The 20,332-nt window shown below is 52.9% G+C and overlaps 1 protein-coding gene across 1 annotated transcript in view; it reads left to right on the top strand.

Moving 5' to 3' along the window:
• ARHGAP18 (Rho GTPase activating protein 18) overlaps positions 1 to 19,790 on the top strand; it is a 56,493-nt gene extending 36,703 nt beyond the window's left edge. The window contains exons 10-14 of the mRNA XM_068167890.1: positions 2,862 to 3,068; positions 6,942 to 7,088; positions 14,159 to 14,283; positions 17,594 to 17,655; positions 18,976 to 19,790. Coding sequence (XP_068023991.1) covers positions 2,862 to 3,068; positions 6,942 to 7,088; positions 14,159 to 14,283; positions 17,594 to 17,655; positions 18,976 to 19,067 — 633 coding nt within the window. The 3' untranslated portion in view covers positions 19,068 to 19,790. The remainder of the gene's footprint in view (positions 1 to 2,861; positions 3,069 to 6,941; positions 7,089 to 14,158; positions 14,284 to 17,593; positions 17,656 to 18,975) is intronic.
• The last annotated feature ends 542 nt before the right edge of the window (positions 19,791 to 20,332 follow it).

Genomic DNA, 20,332 nt, shown 5'->3' with positions numbered 1-20,332 from the left:
TTTCAGGATGCAGGACATCGTTTCAGGCAAAAAGAGTCTGGAATCATAGAATACCAGGTTGGGAGGAACCTCAAGACTCCTTGCAGACCCCTTTCAGGGTGCAGGACATCTATTCTAGGCAAAAAGAATCCTGGAGTCATAGAACAGCAGGTTGCAAAGAAGCTCAAGATTCCTCATAGACCCCTTTCAGGATGCAGGACATCAGTTCCAGGCAAAAAGAGTCGTGGAGCCTTAGAATAGCAGGTTGGAAGGAACCTCAAGGCTCCTTGCAGACCCCTTCAGGGTGCAGGACATATGTTTCAGGCAAAAAGAGTCTGGAATCATAGAATACCAGGTTGGGAGGAACCTCAAGGCTCCTTGCAGACTCCTTTCAGGGTGTAGAACTTCTGTTCCAGGCCAAAAGAGTCCTGGAATCATAGAATAGCAGGTTGGAAGGAGCCTCAAAGCTCATCATAGACCTCTTTCAGGATGCAGGACATCTATTCCAGGCAAAAAGAGTTGTGGAGCCTTAGAATAGCAGGTTGGAAGGAACCTCAAGGCTCCCTGCAGACCCCTTTCAGGGTGTAGAACTTCTGTTCCAGGCCAAAAGAGTCCTGGAATCATAGAATAGCAGGTTGGAAGGAGCCTCAAAGCTCATCATAGACCCATTTCAGGATGCAGAACATCAGTTCCAGGCCAAAAGAATCCTGGAATCATAGAATACCAGGTTGGAAGGAGCCTCAAGGCTCCTTGCAGACCCCTCTCAGGATGCAGAACATCTATTCCAGGCAAAAAGACTTGTGGAGCCTCAGAATAGCAGGATGGAAGGAACCTCAAGGCTCCTTGCAGACCCTTTCAGGGTGCAGGACATCTGTTTCAGGCAAGAAGAATCCTGGAATCATAGAATATCAGGTTGGAAGGAACCTCAAGGCTCCTTGCAGCCCCCTTTCAGGATGCAGAACATCTGTTCCAGGCAAAAAGAGTTGTGGAGCCTTGGAATAGCATGTTGGATGGAACCTCAAGGCTCCTTGTAGATCCCTTTCAGGGTGCAGGACATCTGTTTCAGGCAAAAAGAATCCTGGAGTCCTAGAATAGCAGGTTGCAAAGAAGCTCAGGATTCCTCATAGACCCCTTTCAGGATGCAGAACATCTATTGCAGGCAAAAAGAGTTGTGGAGCCTTAGAATAGCAGGTTGGAAGGAACCTCAAGGCTCCTTGCAGACCCCTTTCAGGATACAGGACATCTGTTCCAGGCAAAAAGAGTCGTAGAATCATAGAATAGCAGGGTGGAAGGAACCTCAAGGCTCCTTGCAGACCCCTTTCAGGGTGCAGGACATCAGTTCCAGACAAAAAGAGTCGTGGAGTCATAGAATAGCAGGTTGGAAGGAACCTCAAGGCTCCTTGCAGACCCCTCTCAGGATGCAGGACATCTATTCCAGGCAAAAAGAATCCTGGAATCATAGAATAGCAGGTTGGAAGGAAGCCCAAGGATCATCCAGTCCACCCTGTCTTGGGAACAGCACAGCCTAGCTCAGGTGGCCCAGCACTGTGTCCAGCTGAATGCTGAAAGTGCCCAGTGCTGGGGACTCCACTGCTTCCCTGGGGAGATTATTCCAATGGAGGATTGCTTGCATTGTGACTGATTTTCCTCTCAAGGCCCTGTTAGGTTTTGCTGTTTCAACATCACTCTCGTTTTGAGCCTTATTTGTGGTGTGGGATTAGTCAGGAGAGCTCCTGAGCTGAGCTACAAATCTCTGGAAGGGAATGAATGGAGGATTGTCAGCCTCCAGCTGGCTGCCTGTCACTCCCACTGCAGTGCTCTGCTCACCAGTTGCTTACCTTACAGCATCAGCCACTCTCTGTGTCTATAACCATGACAGCTACCACTGCAGCCTTTGCTTTCAGTTCAAGAAGAGCCCACAGGGATGTTTTCACACCTGTGGGATGCTGCTTCTGCACTGGCATGGTGAGAGCTGGGGGAAAAAAGTCTTCCTGGGCAGAGATTGGAGGACACTTGGGAATGCTAGCCACAAAAAATGACCACAGACTGGTTTGGGTGGAAGGGACCTGAAACATCACCTAGTTCCAACCCCCCTGCCATGGGCAGGGACACTTCCCCCTAGCCCAGGTTGCTCAAGGCCTCATCCAGCCTGGCTTTGAACACCTAATGATTTACTTCATTACTCAAAGGAAACAAAACTTGCAGTGCAGCCCTGTGAACAATCCACCTTTCACAGAGGCACAGGATGGTAGCAGTTGGAAGGGACCTCCAGAGATCACCCAGTCCAACCCCCCTCTGCCAGAGCAGGGCACCCAGGGCAGGGCACACAGAACACATCCAGGTGGGGCTGGAAAGGCTCCAGAGCAGGAGACTCCACAACCTCTCTGGGCAGCCTGCTCCAGGGCTCAGCAGCCTCACACCAAAGAAGTTTCTCCTCATGTTCAGGTGGAACCTCCTGGGTTCCAGTTTGTGTCCATTGCCTCTTGTCCTATGCCAGGACACAGAGCCTGGCCCCTTCCTGCCCCAAATCCCTCTGATATTTGTAACCATTGATCAGATCCCTCTCAGCCTTCTCTTCTCCAGCCCCAGGGCTCTCAGCCTTCTCTCCTCCAGCCGCAGGGCTTTCAGCCTTCTGTTCTCCAGCCCCAGGGCTCTCAGCCTTCTCTCCTCCAGCCCCAGGGCTCTCAGCCTTCTCTCCTCCAGCCCCAGGGCTCTCAGCTTTCTCTTCTCCAGCCCCAGGGCTCTCAGCCTTTCTCTTACTGTCAGCTTTCAGTGGGGTTTTGTTGGGGCTGCCAAGCTTTTCCCAGCCCCCTGTAGCGCTGTGTTTCCCTCAGGGCTCTCTCCCGCACCGAGCTGAGCCGTGGGTCCTGCTGTTCCTCCAGGTGCTGCTTGAGTTCCTCCAAAGGGTCATAGAGCATCGGGACAAAAACAAAATGACCCTGAAGAACGTTGCCATGGTGATGGCCCCCAACCTCTTCACCTTCCATGGGTTTGGCTCCAAGGCCTCTGAGCAGAGGGAGTTTGTGATGGCAGCCGGGACGGCGTCCGTCATGCGCTTCATGATTCAGTACCAAGACCTGCTCTGGACAGTGAGTAGCTACTGGAGGGGAGAGGGGAGCAGGAGCTGTGCAGGCAAGGCACAAAGAACCAGTGTGCATCTAGCCCTAGAATGCATAGAATCAGCCAGGCTGGAAGAGGCTGGAGGGCTGAGCCCAGAGAGGGTGGTGAATGGTGCCACAGCCAGCTGGCAGCCAGGCACCAGTGGTGTGCCCCAGGGAGCAGTGCTGGGCCCTGTGCTCTTTAACATCTTCATTGATGATCTGGAGGAGGGGATGGAGTCCATCAGCAGTAAATCTGCAGATGACAGCAAGCTGGGGGCAGGAGTTGATCTGCTGGAGGGTAGAGAGGCTCTGCAGAGGGACCTTGCCAGGCTGGACAGATGGGCAGAGGCCAAGGGCAGGAGATTGAACACATCCAAGTGCCAGGTGCTGCACTTCGGCCACAGCAACCCCAGGCAGTGCTACAGGCTGGGGTCAGAGTGGCTGAGAGCAGCCAGGCAGAGAGGGACCTGGGGGTGCTGGTTGATGATAGGCTGAACATGAGCCAGCAGTGTGCCAAGGCAGCCAAGTGGGCCAATGGCATCCTGGCCTGCATCAGGAAGAGTGTGGCCAGCAGGAGCAGGGAAGTCCTTGTGCCCTGTGCTCAGCACTGCTCAGGCCACACCTTGAGTCCTGTGTCCAGTTCTGGGCTCCTCAGCTCAAGAAGGACATTGAGAGACTTGAAGGTGTCCAGAGAAGGGCAAGGAGGCTGGGGAGGGGTCTGGAGCACAGCCCTGTGAGGAGAGGCTGAGGGAGCTGGGGTTGCTTAGCCTGGAGAAGAGGAGGCTCAGGGGAGACCTTCTTGCTCTCTGCAACTCCCTGCAGGGAGGTTGTAGCCAGGTGGGGGTTGGGCTCTTCTCCCAGGCAGCCAGCAGCAGAACAAGAGGACACAGTCTCAAGCTGTGCCAGGGGAGGTTTAGTCTGGAGGTTAGGAAGAAGTTCTACACAGAGAGAGTGATTGCCCACTGGAATGTGCTGCCCAGGGAGGTGGTGGAGTCACCATCCCTGGAGGTGTTCAGGAGGAGACTTGCTGGGGTGCTTGGTGCCATGGGTTAGTTGATTAGATTGTGTTGGATGATAGGTTGGACTTGATGATCTTGAAGTTCTCTTCCAACCTGGTCTGGTCTATTCTATTCTATTCTATTCTATTCTATTCTATTCTATTCTATTCTATTCTATTCTATTCTATTCTATTCTATTCTATTCTATTCTATTCTATTCTAAATATTCTATCATCAAGTCCAACCTGGAAGCATTTCCCTTCCCTTCCCTTCCCTTCCCTTCCCTTCCCTTCCCTTCCCTTCCCTTCCCTTCCCTTCCCTTCCCTTCCCTTCCCTTCCCTTCCCTTCCCTTCCCTTCCCTTCCCTTCCCTTCCCTTCCCTTCCCTTCCCTTCCCTTCCCTTCCCTTCCCTTCCCTTCCCTTCCCTTCCCTTCCCTAACCTTCCCTTCCCTAACCTTCCCTAACCTTCCCTAACCTTCCCAAACCTTCCCTTCCCAAACCTTCCCAAACCTTCCCTTCCCTTCCCAAACCTTCCCTTCCCTTCCCTTCCCTTCCCAAACCTTCCCTTCCCTTCCCAAACCTTCCCAAACCTTCCCTTCCCTTCCCAAACCTTCCCAAACCTTCCCAAACCTTCCCTTCCCAAACCTTCCCTTCCCAAACCTTCCCTTCCCCTTCCCTTCCCCTTCCCTTCCCCTTCCCTTCCCCTTCCCTTCCCCTTCTCTTCTCTCTCCTTCTCTCTGGAGAGATCCTAACTTGCTTCTGCTTGACCTTGGCTGCATTGTTTAGGTATTAACTTTCTCTGGCTCTGTCTCCTTTCTCCCTTCTTAAGTACAGGGGGTAGGGGGGTGGGCAGAAAAGGAGAAGCTGGTAGCTCCCCCTGGTCTTTGGCCAGGATGGGTTCTTGTGCTGCTTGTTAATTGTACATCCTTGTAACCATTGTAACTCCTGGGTATTCTGTCCATGTTCCTTCCACTCCAGTGTAGAGTGTAGTTCTGCCTGTAAATGCAGCTTGCATTTGCTTCCAGCTGGGCTGGGCTGGCAAAGTTAATGTTGAGGGGGGAATTTCACCCCACCACAGGGAGTGCAGCAGAATCATTGCAAAATCTCATGGTAGAGTTGAGCTCTGCTGGTCACAGTTTCAAACAGAACTCCCTGGAGGATCTATGTGCTTGGCCTTTCAGTGTACATTGTTCTGAGAAATGCAGAAAGCTTTGAGCTATTGGCAGGAAGCACAGTCACAGGCTCCCAGGATGGCAGGGGTTGGAAGGGACCTCTGGAGATCTTCCAGTCCAACCCCCTGCCAGAGCAGGAGCAGAGAATCCAGCACAGGTCACACAGGAACACATCCAGACAGGGCTGGGAAGGCTCCAGAGAAGGAGACTCCACAACCTCTCTGGGCAGCCTGCTCCAGGGCTCTGGGACCCTCACAGTGCAGAAGTTCCTCCTCATGTTGAGGTGGAGCCTCCTGTGCTGCAGTTTCCATCCATTGCTCCTTGTCCTATTCCAGGGCACAAGTGAGCAGAGTCTGTCCCTGTCCCTTCCCTCCTGGCCCCCAGCCCTCATACATTCATAGACATTGATCAGATCCCCTCTGAGACTTTTTAGTCTGGAGTCTTGGAGTCCATTTCCTTTTGGGGAGATGCTGAAGCTGTGTCCTGGGCTCAAGCAAAGTTCTGACTTAGACAAACTGGAGAAGTTTTGCTCTTTGCTTTCCATCAGCAGCTTTAAACAGCTTTGCTCTTTGCTGCATGTGAGGAAAGGTTACCACAACCACTGTGCAGTAAAGCCACTGCATGGTTCCCACTCTGAGAGCCTGAGAGCTTACTGAATGGGTTATTAATGGTTATTTGCAGAGGGACCTTGCCAGGCTGGACAGATGGGCAGAGGCCAACAGGATGGCATTCAACAAGTCCAAGTGCCAGGGGCTGCACTTTGGCCACAACAACCCCAGGCAGAGCTACAGGCTGGGGTCAGAGTGGCTGAGAGCAGCCAGGCAGAGAGGGACCTGGGGGTGCTGATTGACAGCTGCCTAAACAGGAGCCAGCAGTGTGCCCAGGCAGCCAAGAAGGCCAAGGGCATCCTGGCCTGCATCAGGAAGAGTGTGGTCATCAGGAGCAGGGAAGTCCTTGTGCCCTGTGCTCAGCACTGCTTAGGCCACACCTTGAGTCCTGTGTCCAGTTCTGGGCTCCTCAGGTCAAGAAGGACATTGAGAGACTTGAAGGTGTGCAGAGAAGGGCAAGGAGGCTGGGGAGGGGTCTGGAGCACAGCCCTGTGAGGAGAGGCTGAGGGAGCTGGGGTTGCTTAGCCTGGAGAAGAGGAGGCTCAGGGGAGACCTCATTGCCCTCTACAACTACCTGCAGGGAGGTTGTAGCCAGGTGGGGGTTGGTCTCTTCTGCCAGGCAGCCAGCAGCAGAACAAGAGGACACAGTCTCAAGCTGTGCCAGGGGAGGTTTAGGCTGGAGGTGAGGAGAAAGTTCTTCCCAGCAAGAGGAATTGGCTACTGGAATGTGCTGCCCAGGGAGGTGGTGGAATCCCCATCCCTGGAGGTGTTGCAGAGGGGATTGGATGTGGCACTTGGAGCCATGGTTTAGTTGTCAGGAGGTGTTGGGTATTAGGTGATAGGTTGGACTTGATGATCTCTGAGGTCTTTTCCAACCTGTCTGATTCTCTGATTCACATCACAAGTGGAGTGGCTTTCAAATGGTTCCACAGCTTCACTTTGTTTGACTCTGTAGTCAGGGCTGGAAATAAATGCAGTGTTTGCAGGCTGGACCTCGTCAATGTGTCCACTGAGAAAGCTTTGTCAAGTTCCTTCCTTCAGGGAGTGATGTAGCCCTTCATGCTCCCTCTCTGTGTTCACCTAGATTCCCAAGTTCATTGTTAACCAGGTGAGAAAACAGAATGTTGAGAAGCAGAGGAAGGAGAAGAAGGACAAAGCCATGAAGAAACTCCTGAAGAAGATGGCATACGACCGGGAAAAGCACGAGAGGCAGGAGAGGAGCACCACTGAGGTAAGGACACAGGAGCTGAGGGGCTTGGGGATGAGGAAGGCTGCCAGGGGTGCTGGGACAGAGGACAGAGCAGAGGGGAGAGCTGCTTGGGTTTAACCTCAGCATTTCTCTAGGTACCAGCGGGGCTCATTGCTTTGGGCTTACCAGCAGGACACGTTTAGAGGGTTAGGCTCTCTCTCTGTCTCTCTCTCTCTCTCTGTGTCTCTGTGGCTTCAGTTTTGGGCCTCTCACTTCAAGAAAGACATTGAGATTCTGGAGTGTGCCCAGAGAAGGGCAACCAAGCTGGGGAAGGGTCTGGAGAACAGGGCTGGGGAGGAGCAGCTGAGGGAGCTGGGGGTGTTTAGTCTGGAGAAGAGACGGCTGAGGGGCAACTTATTCAGAGCCTCATCACCCTCAGACTGAAGAACTTACTCAGCTCCAGTCTGACCCTGCTCTGCCTCAGCTTCAAACCATTCCCCCTTGTCCTGTCTCCAGACACCCTCATGAGAAGTCTCTCTGCAGCCTTCCTGCAGGATCCCTTCAGGTCCTGGCAGGCAGCTCTAAGGTCTCCCTGGAGCCTTCTCCTCTCCAGGCTGCACAGCCCCAGCTCCCTCAGCCTGTGCTCACAGCAGAGCTGCTCCAGGCCTTGGAGCATCTTTGGCCTCCTCTGGACTCACTCCAGCAGCTCTGTGTCCTTCTCCTGCTGGGGACACCAGACCTGGAGGCAGGATTGGAGGTGAGGTCTGAGCAGAGCAGAGCCAAGGGGCAGAATCCTCTCTGCTGCCCTGCTGCCCACCCTGCTCTGGCTGCAGCCCAGCACACAGCTGCCTGAGGGCTGCAGGAGGCTGGCTCCTGGGGAGCTGCTCAGCAACCAACACCCTCAAGTCTCTCTCTTCAGTGCTGCTTTCAAGCCTCTCTTGCACCCAGCCTGGATTTGTGCCTGGGGTTGCTTGACCCAGCTGCAGGACGTTGCACTTTGATTTATTGAACCTCATGCCGTTGGCACTGGCTCACTTCTCAAGCCTGTCCAGGTCCTTCTGGATGCTATCCCTGCCCTCAAGTGACTCCCCTGCCCCACACAGCTTGGTGTCACCAGCAGGCTTGCTGAGGGTGCACCCAGTGCCTCTGTCCCTGTCAGACACAGAGCACTGGAGTCCTGCTGAAGCTTGTGGTGAGTGAGAGACATCTCGTGGTGGCTTGTTGGAATGCACTGCTCTGAGGGGCCTGGGGTGGCCTCAGCAAGTGTGTGGTGGCACACTCTGGCCAGAACAAAAGTTGTCACATTCCAAGAAAGGCTTTTAATCAAACTATTGAGGAAATAATATTAAATAGAACATGACAAATGATTCTGAAGTAAAGACCCTCAAGTCTGCCTCCTCTGGTACAGTAGAGTAGAATGGAATGGAATGGAATGGAATGGAATGGAATGGAATGGAATGGAATGGAATGGAATGGAATGGAATAGAATAGAATAGAATAGAATAGAATAGAATAGAATAGAATAGAATAGAATAGAATAGAATAGAATAGAATAGAATAGAATAGAATAGAATAGAATTAACCAGGTTGGAAAAGACCTTTGAGATCATCAAGTCCAACCTATCACCCAGCACCATCTGATCAACTAACCCATGGCACCAAGGGCCTCATCCAGGCTCTTCCTAAACACCTCCAGGGATGGTGACTCCACCACCTCCTCAGGCAGCACATTCCAGTGGCCAATCTCTCTTTCTGTGAAGAACTTCTTCCTCACCTCCAGACTAAACCTCCCCTGGCACAGCTTGAGACTGTGTCCTCTTGTTCTGGTGCTGGGTGCATGGCAGAAGAGACCAACCCCCACCTGGCTACAACCTCCCTGCAGGGAGTTGGAGAGAGCAATGAGGTCTCCCCTGAGCCTCCTCTTCTCCAGGCTAAGCAACCCCAGCTCCCTCAGCCTCTCCTCGCAGGGCTGTGCTCCAGACCCCTCCCCAGCCTCCTTGCCCTTCTCTGCACACCTTCAAGTCTCTCAATGTCCTTCTTGACCTGAGGAGCCCAGAACTGGGCACAGGACTCAAGGGGTGGCCTAAGCAGTGCTGAGCACAGGGCACAAGGACTTCCCTGCTCCTGCTGGCCACACTCTTCCTGCTGCAGGCCAGGATGCCCTTGGCCTTCTTGGCCCCCTGGGCACACTGCTGGCTCGTGTTCAACCTACTGTCAACCACTACCCCCAGGTCCCTCTCTGCCTGGCTGCTCTCAGCCACTCTGCCCCCAGCCTGCAGCACTGCCTGGGGTTGTTGTGGCCAATGTGCAGCACCTGGCACTTGGATGTGTTCAATCTCATGCTCCTTTGCAGGGAGCTGGATCCTTTGGGTAGCTGCATCCAGCATCTGCTGGAGAGTCCTCTTGCAGTCTGCCTCCCTCACTGTGTTGGACCATATTTGGCACATCTCTTAGTGTCCACAAGGAATCAACCCCTCCAGGCATGGTTTTGCTTTACTTTCATTTCTGTCTGGATGAAGGAATCTGTACACAGAATGAGGACTCAGATCTGAAAGTGAAGCTGCTCAGACACTGACATTTGTTGGGAGACTCACAGAATGGTTTGGGTTGGAAGGGACCTTAAAGGTTGTCTGGATATCCAAGCTCCATGCCATGGGCAAGGACACCTCCCTCTAGACCAGATTGCTCAAGGTCCTGTCTAACCTGGCCTGAGGTGTTGAAGACAGGCTGAGAGGGTTGAGGCTGTTCAGTCTGGAGAGGAGAAGGCTCCAGGGAGACCTTACAGCAGCCTTCCAGTACCTGAAGGGAGCTGCAGGAGAGCTGGGGAGGGACTTTTGCCAAGGGCTGGGAGTGACAGCATGAGGGACAGTGGTTTGAAATTCAAGCAGGAGAGACTGAAGAGTAGGAAGAAATTCCTTAGAGTGATGATAGTGAGACACTGGAACAGGTTGCATAGAGAAGTGGTGGATGCCTCATCCCTGGAATTGTTTAAGACCAGGCTGGATGAGGCCTTGAGCAGCCTGGGCTGGTGGGAGGTGTCCCTGGGCATGGCAGGGGGTTGGGACTTCAAGGTCCCTTCCAACTCAAAGCACTCTAGGATTCTGTGTCAGTACTGCACAGTCACTCCTTCCCTCTCTTCATCTGGCTTGATCAATATTTGAGTCTGGCACAGGGCCATCTGGCAGAGACCTACCCCAGATCCTCTAGCCAAGCAGCTGTGGTTCTTTTGTGCTACCTATTCTGTCCATTCACAGGTGACAGGAGGAGGGCAAGTGGCCTTCATGTTGCGCTGGGAGGGGTTAGGTTGGACATTACAAGAAACTTCTTCCCTGGAAGGGTTCTCAGAGCCTGGCAGAGGCTGCCCAGGGAGCTGGTTGAATCCCCATGCCTGGAGGTGTTTCAAAGAGGCAGAGCTGTGGTGCTGAGGGACATGGCTCAGCCCCAGCGTTGGCAGAGGAAGAGAATGGTTGGACTGGATGATCTTAAAGGACTTGCCATCCAGAATGATTCCATGAATGATCTAGATTGAAGTCCCCCTGAAAAGGAAGGGTTTGAAGGAAGCTCACAGGTGCCTGCTGTGCCTGCCCCAGGCTCAGTGTGGTAGGCCACTGTACTCCCATCAGCTGAGGATAGATCTCCTCAGGTTTATGAAGGGTGCAAGCACCTACCTCAGCCAGAGGTTTCACTCTTGGAACCCTCATCCTGAGAGTCCCTGGGAGGCAGGAGAGGGGACCCCCCAACTAAACAGTGGAGGTGACTCACCCACCAGGAGGCTGTCAGTCCCCTTGCAGGTTTTCTCTTATGAGCCTTGTAGGCTTTTCTCTTATGACCTGGATGCTTTGAGCTGTGCTGTGCAGAGAAAAAGGTCCTGCTGTGATTTAGCTCCCAGGTGTTTTATGGCCACATTTTCATTCCCCACCAACTTGCAGAGCAAATGGGTGAGGGGCTGCTCAGTGTCTGTTCCCTCTGCACTTGGGCACCATGACCAGGCTGTGCAGCTGAGCATCAGCTCTCCTGTGAATGCAGGTGGTGAGAGTGGCAACATGCATTCAGTAACTGAGCTAATAATGAGTTTGCCTGAATAAACAGTGACTATTCTGATCTCTGACCATGAAGTTACAGCTCTGTGGCCATCTCTGGCTTTTTCTCTCCTGTACTCCCAAACAGGCAGGTTTGAAATTCCTTCATCATGTGCCTGCTGTTACCCAGCTGAAGGTTGGAAAGACTGAGCCAGAATGAGTCAGAACTGTGTGCAAAACTCAAACCCAACTCAGATTTGCCATGCTGGCTTTGGTGAGAGGCTGCTTAAGGGCATCTGTAAATAACCATTTCATCCTCCAGAGTTTCCCCTCTTTGCTTGCCAAGATGCCAGCAGGTTGGAAAGAGGCAAGAGACTTCAAACAGGAGTTTGCTTGCTAGCAGATGGCTACAGCCATTGTCTCCAGAGCTGGAGGCTTTAAAGGACAGACTGTGGATGCCCCCTCCCTGGAGGTGTTCAAGGCCAGGTTGGAGGAGGCCTTGAGGAACCTGGGCTGGTGGGAGGTGCATGGCAGAGGAGTTAGACCTAGATGATGCTTTAAGGTCCCTTCCAACTCAGTGTGTTCTTTAATGTCCCTTCCAACTCAATCTGTTCTTTAAGGTCCTTTCCATCTCAGTCTATTCTTTAAGGTCCCTTCCAACTCAGTCTGTTCTTTAAGGTCCCTTCCAAAGCAATCTATTCTTCAAGGTCCCTTCCATCTCAGTCTATTCTTTAAGGTCCCTTCCATCTCAGTCTATTCTTTAAGGTCCCTTCCAAATCAATCTATTCTTTAAGGTCCCTTCCATCTCAGTCTATTCTTTAAGGTCCCTTCCAGCTCAGTCTATTTTTCAAGGTCCCTTCCATCTCAATCTATTCTTTAAGGTCCCTTCCATCTCAGTCTATTCTTTAAGGTCCCTTCCATCTCAGTCTATTCTTTAAGGTCCCTTCCAACTCAGTCTGTTCTTTAAGGTCCCTTCCAACTCAGTGTGTTCTTTAAGGTCCCTTCCAACTCAATCTATTCTTTAAGGTCCCTTCCAACTCAATCTATTCTTTAAGGTCCCTTCCAACTCAGTGTGTTCTTCAAGGTCCTTTCCAACTCAATCTATTCTTTAAGGTCCCTTCCATCTCAGTCTATTCTTTAAGGTCCCTTCCAAGTCAATCTATTCTTCAAGGTCCCTTCCATCTCAGTCTATTCTTTAAGGTCCCTTCCAAGTCAATCTATTCTTCAAGGTCCCTTCCATCTCAGTCTATTCTTTAAGGTCCCTTCCATCTCAATCTATTCTTTAAGGTCTCTTCCAACTCAATCTACCCTTTAAGGTCCCTTCCATCTCAGCCTATTCTTTAAGGTCCCTTCCATCTCAGTCTATTCTTTAAGGTCCCTTCCAAGTCAATCTGTTCTTCAAGGTCCCTTCCATCTCAGTCTATTCTTTAAGGTCCCTTCCAACTCAATCTATTCTTTAAGGTCCTTTCCATCTCAATCTATTCTTCAAGGTCCCTTCCATCTCAGTCTATTCTTTAAGGTCCCTTCCATCTCAATCTATTCTTTAAGGTCCTTTCCAACTCAATCTATCCTTTAAGGTCCCTTCCATCTCAGCCTATTCTTTAAGGTCCCTTCCATCTCAGCCTATTCTTTAAGGTCCCTTCCATCTCAGTCTATTCTTTAAGGTCCCTTCCAACTCAACCTATTCTTTAAGGTCCTTTCCAGCCCAAACCATTCTGTGGTTCTATGATGTGACAGAATTAGGACTAAATGTAGGCAGTTGCTCTCTGAGATCCATTGCAGAGCTCCTCCAAAGCTTTGATTCCATGAGTTCTCCAGAGCAAACTCCTGATTTGGTGATGCATTAGACACGGTTGTTTTAAATCAGTAAAGGATATAGAGAAGGAATGTTTGGTAAAGCTACTCAGCACAGCTCCTCACTTGTCCATGGGACAAGGGGCAATGGTTTTGAGCTGGTGGTGGAGTCCCCATCCCTGGAGGTGTTCAAGAGGGGATTGGATGTGGCACTTGGTGCCATGGTTTAGTCCTGAGGTCTGTGGTGACAGCTTGGACTTGGATGATCTTTGAGGTCTCTTCCAACCTTGGTGATTCTGTGGGAGAGGGCAGATTGAGACTGCAGATTAGGAAGGAGTTGTTGACAGTGAGGGTGGGGAGGCACTGGAACAGGTTGCCCAGGGAGGCTGTGGTTGTCCCCTCCCTGGGTAGAAGCAGAGAATGAAGTGCCCTCATCATCAACCCTGACTGCAGAGGCTCCTACATTTCTTCTCCTGTCAAAATCAGCACATTTAGGTACAGGATGAGGTAAGATGAATAGAAAAGTGACCTCCAGGTTGGCAGGAGCAGACATTAGGACCTTGTTCACTAATCACTGATGCCTTTTTGTGACTCCAAGTGCCATGCACTGCAAGCTGAACAGGCAAACTCCCCTTGGGACCCCCCCTTCTCTGCACCTCATATGCCTGCTGCTCACCAGCAAGGATTTGGGGGTTGAAATCAATACAAATCCATTCTGTAGTCAGCCCTGCAGGTCGACTTTGCTGAAGCTGTTAGATTCTGGAGCATCCAAAACTGGGGAGAAAAAGCTGCAGCAGTCTGCTTGCAAAGGAAATCATCTTTGAGTCACTTCAAGTGGGCTGAGCCCTGAATGCTTTGTGATTTCTCTTGGCTTGGTGGTTCTTTTTCCCTCTGGCAGGCATTGCAGATGAAATGAAGCTGGAAAGGCTTCTTCTGGAAGTTGTAGCAGAGGGGTGGTGCAGGGGGCTTGCCTTCCCTGGAGGTCCCTTCCAAGCCCCAGCATTCTGTGGTGTGCTTGTATCCCAGCAGAGTGTGTTGTGTGAGCACAGCAGAGATTGCTGCTGCTGTTCTTGCCAGCCCTGGAAAGTCATTAACCACTGCTGTCCCTTTGCTCTGAACCCCTCCCTGCTGCTGAAAGGAGCTGAAGGTCTGCAGTCCCTCACTGAGGTGGTCCTGCAGGGCTGGGTGGCAGGCAGGGGTGCAGTGCAGAGCACTGTGTGAAGCTGCTTGCTGCACAGTGAGAAGCTCCTCAGAGCCAGCTGCTGGCAGCTGTCTTCCCATTCCCTTTTTGCTTTGCAGGCTGATGTTCCTCAGGGAGTGATACGGGTGCAAGCTCCTCACCTCTCCAAAGTTTCCATGGCAATCCAGCTGACAGAAGAGCTGAGAGCAGGGGATGTGGTGGCCAGGTTCCTCAGCCAGAAGAGGTACAAACACCTTTTCCTTTGGTGGGCAGGTGGGGGGAGCTGGCTTTACAGATGGAACAGCAAGCAAAGGGAAGTGCAAGTGAGGGCTGGGAAGCCTCCCCTGTGGGAACAGGCTGGGGCTGTTCAGCCTGGAGAAGAGAAGACTCCAGGGACACCTTGGAGCAGCCTTCCAGAACCTGAAGGGGCTCCAGGAGAGCTGGGGAGGGACTTCTTAAAAGGGCTGGGAGTGACAGGATGAGGGACAATGGCTTTGAGCTGGGAGAGAGGAGATTGAGCCTGGAGATGAGGAAGAAATTCCTTAGAGTGAGGGTGGTGAGACTCTGGCACAGGTTGCCCAGGGAGGCTGTGGCTGCCTCCATGCTGGAGGTGTTCAAGGCCAGGCTGGATGAGGCCTTGAGCAGCCTGGGCTGGTGGGAGGTGTCCCTGCCCATGGCAGGGGGTTGGAGCTGGATGATCTTGAAGGTCTCTTCCAACCCAAACCATTCTATGGACCTGTGAAGCACCCAGCAGCTGCTCTGAGCACTTCTCTCTCTGAGGGTCTGGAAAGAAGAGCTTTCCCACAGCTGTGCTGGGCACTGTCCCCCAGCAGCAGCTCAGCAAGGTCACCACCTTGCTAAAGGAGGTTTGTCTGCTGTTTTATTGGAATGAGAGCCAAAGTCCAGTTACAGGAAACAGCCTTCACAGCAGTGCTCAGGCAAGGCAAGCTCTGAGACATGGAATGCAGGCTGAGGGAACCTGAGCTGGATGGAACACTGGCTCCAAGTAGATGAGACCTGAGGTGTTTATGGCCCAGGCAGACACAAGGGAATGAGCACTGAAAGAGAGCTGCACAGGGAAGGGAAGGGAAGGGAAGGGAAGGGAAGGGAAGGGAAGGGAAGGGAAGGGAAGGGAAGGGAAGGGAAGGGAAGGGAAGGGAAGGGAAGGGAAGGGAAGGGAAGGGAAGGGAAGGGAAGGGAAGGGAAGGGAAGGGAAGGGAAGGGAAGGGAAGGGAATAGACCAGGTTGGAAGAGACAGCCTTCACAACAGTGCTCAGGCAAGGCAAGCTCTGAGACATGGAATGCAGGCTGAGGGAACCTGACCTGGATGGAAAACTGGCTCCAAGTTGATGAGACTTGAGGTGTTTGTGGCCCAGCCAGACACAAGGGAATGAGCACTGAAAGAGAGCTGCACAGGGAATAGGGTAGGATAGGATAGGATAGGATAAGATAGGATAGAATAGAATAGAATAGAATAGAATAGAATAGAATAGAATAGAATAGAATAGAATAGAATAGAATAGGAGTGGAGTGGAGTGGAGTGGAGTGGAGTGGAGTGGAGTGGAGTGGAGTGGAGTGGAGTGGAGTGGAGTGGAGTGGAGTGGAATGGAATGGAATGGAATGGAATAGACCAGGTTGGAAGAGGCCTTCAAGATCATCACATCCAACCCCCCTGCAGGGACACCTCCCACCAGCCCAGGCTGCTCAAGGCTTCATCCAGCCTGGCCTTGTGACCACCTTGATCTTGAAGCTCCCTTCCAGCCCAAACCCATTCTGTGTTTCTGTTATTTCTGGTACCAAGACAGAAGGCAACTCCAAGAAAATAAGTCTGGGAAAGAGCCAAAGGGCTGAAGGGAAGAGGAGTAAACTCTTTTGTAACCCCCTGCAAGGGAGCAGGAGCTGGGCTATGAACATGTGCAGTGTCCTCCATGGATGAGGCTCTGGGCAGCCTGATCTAGTGTGGGGTGTCCCTGCCCATGGCAGGGGGGTTGGAACTGGATGATCCTTGTGGTCCCTTCCCACCCTGACTGATTCTATGATACTATGTGCAGTGGGGAGCTCCCTGTGAGCCTTCCACCAGCAGCTCAAAGGGGAGAAGTTTGAATCCAGCTTTGACATCTGTGTTCTAGAGGCATGAGGCAAAGAAGAGATCAGAGTGGAAGGCAGTACCTGCCCCCTGTGCACCCTGAAGAGCTGAATCCTGCCCAAGCAAGTGCTCTGCTGCACTGCCTGGGATTCAGGAGCTGCTTTGCCCTAAACTGCTGGGTGTGGGGATTCCACTTTCTGGCAGGACAGCTCTTGGCTGGCTGTGCCTCAGCATCCATTAGCACAGCTCCAGAGGGAGGAGAACAGAATCCCTTTGTGACACAGGGATTTCATTCTTCCACTGCCTGGGCTGGGGTTGGTTTTTTCCCCCCCACTCCTTTGAGCTGCAGCCAAATTAAAACCAGCAAGGATGTGGTTTCTCCCAGCCAGCCATAAAGGCTTTTGTTCAGGCACAGGGGATGTCTGAAGGGAACACTTGGTGTTGCAGCAGCTCTTTTGCACTGAAAGAGGGCTGGGGGTAAATCTCAGGCTAGTTTCTAACACCCACACCCCCCTCCAGTTTCTTCATTTAGAGGCTAAGGTCAGGGCTGGTGCACCTGGGGCAGGGCAAACCCCATTAGCAATCCAGGTTGGGGGCTGAGGAGATTGAGAGCAGCCCTGCAGAGAAGGATTTGGGAGGGCTGGTGGGGGAGAAGCTGGGCAGCAGCCAGCAATGGGCACTGGCAGCACAGAAGGCCAAGGGCAGCCTTGAGGCTGCCCTTGGCCTTCTGTGCTGCCAGTGCCCATTGCCAGAGCTGGAGAGAGAGGATCCTGCCCCTCTGCTCTGCTCTGGGGAGACCTCACCTGCAGGGCTGGGGCCAGCTCTGCAGCCCTCAATTCTGGAAGGACATGGCCCTGAGGGAGCAGGTTCAGAAGAGGGCCTCAAAGATGCTCAAGAGTTGGAGCACCTCTCCAATGAGGCCAGACTGAGGGAGGAGCTGGGGCTGTTCAGCCTGGAGAATAGAAGGCTGCAGGGAGACCTTAGAGCTGCATTTCAATGTCTGCAGGGGAGCTGCAGGCAGGCTGGGGAGGGACTGTGGGGATAGGATGAGAGGCAGTGGTTGGAAGCTGGAGCAGGGCAGAGTTAGGTTGGACATCAGAGGAAGTTCTGCACAGTGAGGGTGGTGGAACACTGGAACAGGCTGCCCAGAGGTGCAACCTCCCCATCCCTGGAGACATTGAAGGCCAAGCTTGATGTGGCCCTGAGCAACCTGCTCTAGTTGGGCACATCCCTGCTGACTGCAGGGTGCAGGACAAGATGAGCTTTGGGAGTCCCTTCCAGCCCAGTGCATTGCTCCCCTGCAGGATCAGTGTGCAAGGGTGGTGGGGTTCACTGTGTGCATCAGCCATGAGGCTAAGCCCTGGGAGTTCAGGACAGGCACCCTGCTGCTGACCTTCTCCTGGGCACAGGCTGAGCAATCTCTTTCCAATCTAGTTATGCTTTGTTGGTTTCTTTTTGTTCCTGACAGTGGAAATGTCCAAACACTGAAGAAAGAAGAGGTCTTTCTCTATGAAATAGGAGGAAATATTGGTAAGAATGGCTGCTGAACATCCCTTGGCCTGCTGACCACAGGCTGCCCTGTGGCTGCTCTTTTATTGCTATTCCTAGCTCTCCCTGAGGCTAAGGCCTTGGGCAGAAGGAAGCAGAGAGATGGTCTTGAGCTCTGTGTGCAATGTAGCACCATGGAGGGGATGGCCAGGAAGGTGCCTGAAGTTCATCTCCTTCTACTGAGGCACAAAAACTGAGCTCACAGGCTTCATGCCCTGCATGTCAGTGGCACTTGCAGGTTCCTCTGGGGGAGAGGAGGGAAAAGCCAAGCTCAGCCAGAGCAAGGATCCAGTGGTGTGCCCCAGGGATCAGTGCTGGGCCCCATCCATGTACACATCTCATTGATGATCTGGATGAGGGGATTGAGTCAGTCATCAGCAAGTTTGCAGATGACACCAAGTTAGGAGCAGAAGTTGGTCAGGTAGAGGGCAGAAGGGCTCTGCAGAGGGACCTTGCCAGGCTGGACAGATGGGCAGAGGCCATCAGGATGGCATTCAACAAGTCCAAGTGCCAGGTGCTGCACTTTGGCCACAACAACCCCAGGCAGAGCTACAGGCTGGGGTCAGAGTGGCTGAGAGCAGCCAGGCAGAGAGGGACCTGGGGGTGCTGATTGACAGCTGCCTAAACATGAGCCAGCAGTGTGCCCAGGGGGCCAAGAAGGCCAAGGGCATCCTGGCCTGCATCAGGAAGAGTGTGGCCAGCAGGAGCAGGGAAGTCCTTGTGCCCTGTGCTCAGCACTGCTTAGGCCACCCCTTGAGTCCTGTGTCCAGTTCTGGGCTCCTCAGCTCAAGAAGGACATTGAGAGACTTGAAGGTGTCCAGAGAAGGGCAAGGAGGCTGGGGAGGGGTCTGGAGCACAGCCCTGTGAGGAGAGGCTGAGGGAGCTGGGGTTGCTTAGCCTGCAGAAGAGGAGGCTCAGGGGAGACCTTCTTGCTCTCTGCAACTCCCTGCAGGGAGGTTGTAGCCAGGTGGGGGTTGGTCTCTTCTGCCAGGCAGCCAGCGGCAGAACAAGAGGACACAGTCTCAAGCCGTGCCAGGGGAGGTTTAGGCTGGAGGTGAGGAGAAAGTTCTACACAGAGAGAGTTGTTAGCCATTGGAATGTGCTGCCCAGGGAGGTGGTGGAGTCCCCATCCCTGGAGGTGTTCAAGAGGGGATTGGATGTGGCACTTGGAGCCATGGTTTAGTCATGAGGTCTGTGGTGACAGCTTGGACTCGATGATCCTCGAGGTCATTTCCAGCCTTGGTGATACTCTGATCCTGTGATACTGTGACACTGTGATACCTTTCTCTCTTCTGCCTCCAGGGGAGCGCTGCCTGGACGACGACACCTACATGAAGGACCTCTACCAGCTCAACCCCAATGCTGAGTGGGTTATAAAGCCCAAGCAGAGCTAAGGTCACCCCTGGTGGCAAGAGGAGAACCTGGGGACTTCTTTCTCAATGTTTCAGTGGGGGCAGTGTGTCCTTGCAGCATCCAGCTGAGCTCCACAGAGACATAGAACCTTGCCCAGATTTTAAAGCAGAGCTGCTGGAAAGCCAGCAGTGATTGGTAGTGAGTTTGGAGTTTGACTTGCAGCAAAACCCCCAACCAATACTAACTTGGAGCTAGCAGGTTTGGAACAAGTACCTTAAATATGTGACTGGCACTAAGCTACCTCCCACCTGGTAGGTCCTGTTTCAGAGGAATGTACCTTGGCAAGCAGATGTTGCAGCTGGGTGGATGTCTGTGCTCCTGCAGGTCCTGCCAGCACCAGAGAGGCAAATCCTGCTCAGCATTTCTGTGTGGGACAGTATTAAAAGCACCTAAAAGCTAGGAAATACCCAACTGCATGTGGAATTCCCAGGGAAGGAAAAGAAGGAAGAAAGAAGATGCAATGCAATAAGTTTTGTCTGTGTTTAGCCTTGCTCTGTGTTTAGCCTCTGGGAGCCCTGCTCTGTGCTTAGCCTTTGGGAGCCCTGCTCTGTGCTTAGCCTTTGGGAGCCCTCCTCTGTGTTTAGCCTTGGGGAGCCCTGCTCTGTGCTTAGCCTCTGGGAGCCCTGCTCTGTGTTTAGCTTTTGGGATCCCTGCTCTGTGTTTAGCCTTTGGGAGCCCTGCTCTGTGTTCAGCCCTTGGGAGCCCTGCTCTGTGCTTAGCCTTTGGGAGCCCTGCTCTGTGTTCAGCCCTTGGGAGCCCTGCTCTGTGCTTAGCCTTTGGGATCCCTGCTCTGTGCTTAGCCTTTGGGAGCCCTGCTCTGTGCTTAACCTTTGGGAGCCCTCCTCTGTGTTTAGCCTTGGGGAGCCCTGCTCTGTGCTTAGCCTCTGGGAGCCCTGCTCTGTGTTTAGCTTTTGGGATCCCTGCTCTGTGCTTAGCCTTTGGGATCCCTGCTCTGTGCTTAGCCTTTGGGAGCCCTGCTCTGTGTTCAGCCCTTGGGAGCCCTGCTCTGTGCTTAGCCTTTGGGATCCCTGCTCTGTGCTTAGCCTTTGGGATCCCTGCTCTGTGCTTAGCCTTTGGGATCCCTGCTCTGTGCTTAGCCTTTGGAAGCCCTGCTCTGTGTTTAGCCTTTGGGAGCCCTGCTCTGTGCTTAGCCCTTGGGAGCCCTGCTCTGTGTTTAGCCTCTGGGAGCCCTGCTCTGTGCTTAGCCTTTGGGATCCCTGCTCTGTGCTTAGCCTTTGGGATCCCT

This window comes from Melanerpes formicivorus, unplaced genomic scaffold, assembly GCF_026170545.1.
Source record: "Melanerpes formicivorus ecotype bairdi unplaced genomic scaffold, bMelFor1.0.p_v2 SCAF_124, whole genome shotgun sequence".
Classification (NCBI taxonomy): Eukaryota; Metazoa; Chordata; class Aves; order Piciformes; family Picidae; genus Melanerpes; species Melanerpes formicivorus.
The sequence above is the reverse complement of the archived record's forward strand: the minus strand, read 5'-3'. Positions and strand labels throughout refer to the sequence as shown.